At 45.3% G+C, this 3,280-nt stretch overlaps 1 protein-coding gene across 1 annotated transcript; it reads left to right on the forward strand.

The window, feature by feature from the left end:
* Positions 1 to 1,955: 1,955 nt before the first annotated feature.
* On the forward strand, positions 1,956 to 2,285 carry CCR75_008723 (uncharacterized protein; the record flags this gene model as incomplete). Its single annotated transcript, XM_067966773.1, has 1 exon — positions 1,956 to 2,285. The coding sequence occupies one exon, from the start codon at positions 1,956 to 1,958 to the stop codon at positions 2,283 to 2,285; it is 330 nt and encodes a 109-aa protein (XP_067819178.1).
* Positions 2,286 to 3,280: the final 995 nt, after the last annotated feature.

Here is a 3,280-nt window from a genome sequence, read left to right on the forward strand (position 1 = left end):
AACTTCAAGGTGATGAGGGATACCTCATCACCAGGTGCAGAGACACATAATGATTGTGTGTCTGGAGCAACTTTAGTCAAGAGATTTGCAAATTCTCTTGAGGTTGCTGGATCAGTAGGGCGTTGCGCCCCTACTGACCCCGACCGTTTTTTGGCGGTCCGCTTCGCTGTTGCGATTTCGCAACAACGTCGGACCCGCGACCGTTGCCCTTTTTGGCATTCGGTCCAAAATTACGTTCAGTACCTTTTGGTGCTGGGCGTGGGGCACTACACTCATTAGCGTAGTGTCCTAATTTTTGGCAGCGATGGCATTTCTGCGATCGCTTATTGTTCGAAAAGCGAGGTCTCTCGCTTTCGACGTAAGAAAGGTCCATGGGTTCTGGACCTCCTAACTCGTGTCGTCTTGGTGGACGAAATGATGACGAACTAGCTTGAGCCTGTCTCAAGCCAAAATCCTCCTGTTCCGCAACGGTTATTGCTTCTTCAAGCGTATCCAGTTCCAAGCAGAACAGGTGAGTCTGTACGGGACCATCCGTAAGACCTTGCATGAACACCGTAATCAACGTGTGTTCATGAACTGGGTTATTTGTAGTACAACTCGCTGAGAGTCGTATGTGCTGGGCATATGCGTGCACATCACGCTTGCCTTGCTTGAGTTTCAGAAGCTCTGAACGAGCTCTGAACTCAGCCCTTGGTGGCTCAAACGTCTGTTTGAGTCGGGTTTTAAAAGCCTCTAGGGACCCAAAGACGTATGGGTCGCGCAACTTAAGGCCCAATGCCCAAGTTTTGGCACGACCTGCCAGATTTGATTGAGCGAATGCGATTTGCATTTGCTCGTCGATGATGTGACGTGCCCTTATGGCATCGTCCAACTCGACAGACCATCTCAAGAGGGAGTCCTCTTCGACTCCCCTATATTTAGAGATGTCAATCTTCGAAGTTTCGGGACGACGCGTTTGCGTCATCCCAGGTACTGGGGTCTGTACTCTTGTAACCTCAACAGTTCTAACTTTTGAGAGCATTGCTGATTCAGCAACGCTACTTTTTCCTTTGTCTATTCAAGTTCATGTTGTATGAACTTGGCGATGGTTGAATGGAGGGCATCTCTGTCCAAATTAAACAGCATTGCCAAAATTGCATCGTTTCCTACGGTCGAACTCATTCGTTCAACCGCACTCCTTTTCATGTCACTTGGAAAGGATCAGCTTTCAGGGAAAACGTGATGCGTATTCAAACCATCATCTAATATGTCCATGTTAGATGTGGGAAGTGTGGTTTTTGGACGGACTACAAAGTGCTACCAGATGTAACGGGGGCACTATGACTTGTACTGTTCCAGTACAAGTCCACTTCGCACTGCTTCAGTTGCGAGTGGTGCCTCACTTCACGTACACTAGTACGTGCAGAGGAAGACTTGTCTTTAGGACAATAACCTTAAAGAGGGTTAAATGAAAACTGCATTATTATAATTAAGTGTCTCTTGTTCTATCTTTGTAAATGCTAACTTAATTATAACCTAATACTAAACATGTAATTGAACTCTTATCTGTAACTCTCTCTTTGATTACTCCTACAGCTGATTAGTCTGCGGAATAAAAAGGTATAATGGTCTATATCTAATTATGGATAAGGATTCTGAATATTACTATATAAAGTAATATCCTGCAAATATTATCTACTTTTTAAATAATATATTCATTAACAACCTTTAAGTTTTAATTTCATGTAACGATACACCACGTTACAACATTGGTATCAAACAAAGGCTTCCCAATTAAAGCTGCTCGTCCAAATGATCCCATGACCCATTAATGCTGTAGAGACCCGAATTTGACTCAGAGCTGAGCCTGCGCTCGCTAGTCGAGCCCATAGTGTATTGGCTTCTTAACCGTACACGTAAATTGTCCACCCGTCGACATCAAGAGCTTGTTGCAAGATGCCGAATAAAATACTATAATGCCTTCACCTGTGTTATTGCCTGTGCTACGACAGGACCTACTTATACGAGAAGGAGGATATGCGTCATTGTCGAACCATCGACGTCTCTTTGACCCACGCTCTCCTCAGCCACTTGATTCACGAAAATATCATCCAACTCTTCAAAAGCCTCGTCGTTCCACAAGTGCTTCCCTCAGGTCCTCATCCATGACATTCGTGGTCGGCGTAATGAAATCGATCATTCGATCTTCCTCATCGATACTGGGTAGTGCGCCTTCTGTAGAATCAACTTTTCTCGACAGCGTACAGGCCTCCTCGCCAGCATCAAAGCGGCTCGTAGCCGAGTAAATTTATCCTGTCCCATTTCCTTCATGTGCTGTGAGTAATTGAAGCCATCTCTCAGCAGACCATTTTCATCTATAAGGTCTTCAGCTTCCAAACCACCAAAAAAAACTTTTCGTACGGGGAAGTCGGACTTGCTCTACTCACCTTTAACTTGAGGAATGTCGAGACTTTCCAAGTAGGAAGTAGTTTTCAGACTATTTTATATTTAATATAATTAAATACAAATAGCTTTGTTTACCAATTAAAATGTTATCTCTACTGATAACATTTGATATGTATTGCGAGCGTATCTTTCTAGATACCTCGCGTAACGGATGACGCTAGCCGTCATCCCTCCTAATGTGATTGCACCCATGTGCATCACATCCACAAGTGTTGGTCACAAATGTGCACCACACCCGAGTGCTGGGTCTAATAACCAATATTTAGTAATATTCCATCCCCTTAAGTTCGCAAGTGTACATAAAGGGGACTATGTAATATTAGGGCAACTTTAGCCCGCTACACCATCCCCCTCTTCCATAACGAATTTAAATTTTTAAATTCGTCAAAGCGGAGAGAGGAACTGCGAGCAGCTTTACGCGCTGCTATTTCACTTGATCACTCTAGCGCACGTGTTTCATACACGGTGCCCAAGATACCACCTAAAAGGGGCCACGTTGGTGGGTCGTCTGCAAAGACGCCAACTCAACCTCACACTAAGCGCACGCGCCGCGTTAACTCGCCGGCCGCGTCTAATACCTTAGTCGGAACGCGACAACCACTGCGGCTGTCGCGTTAACAGGGCTCAAGGATCCATCCCCCTTTAACAGTGAGGATGTTGATCCGTCGCTCATTGTCGACTACAATGAGTCGACACCGTTGCCGTCAGCTCATAGTAGTGATGCGGACAACGAGCTCATGAGGAGTGATGATGCGGCATTATTGCCCATCCAAACATCTCTCATGGCTCACAACATGGAGACAGCATCGTTTACGAATGCTGTCCCATCGACAGG

Source organism: Bremia lactucae (assembly GCF_004359215.1).
Source record: "Bremia lactucae strain SF5 chromosome Unknown BlacSF5_NotPlaced_57_SHOA01000015.1_54387bp, whole genome shotgun sequence".
Lineage (NCBI taxonomy): Eukaryota > Oomycota > Peronosporomycetes > Peronosporales > Peronosporaceae > Bremia > Bremia lactucae.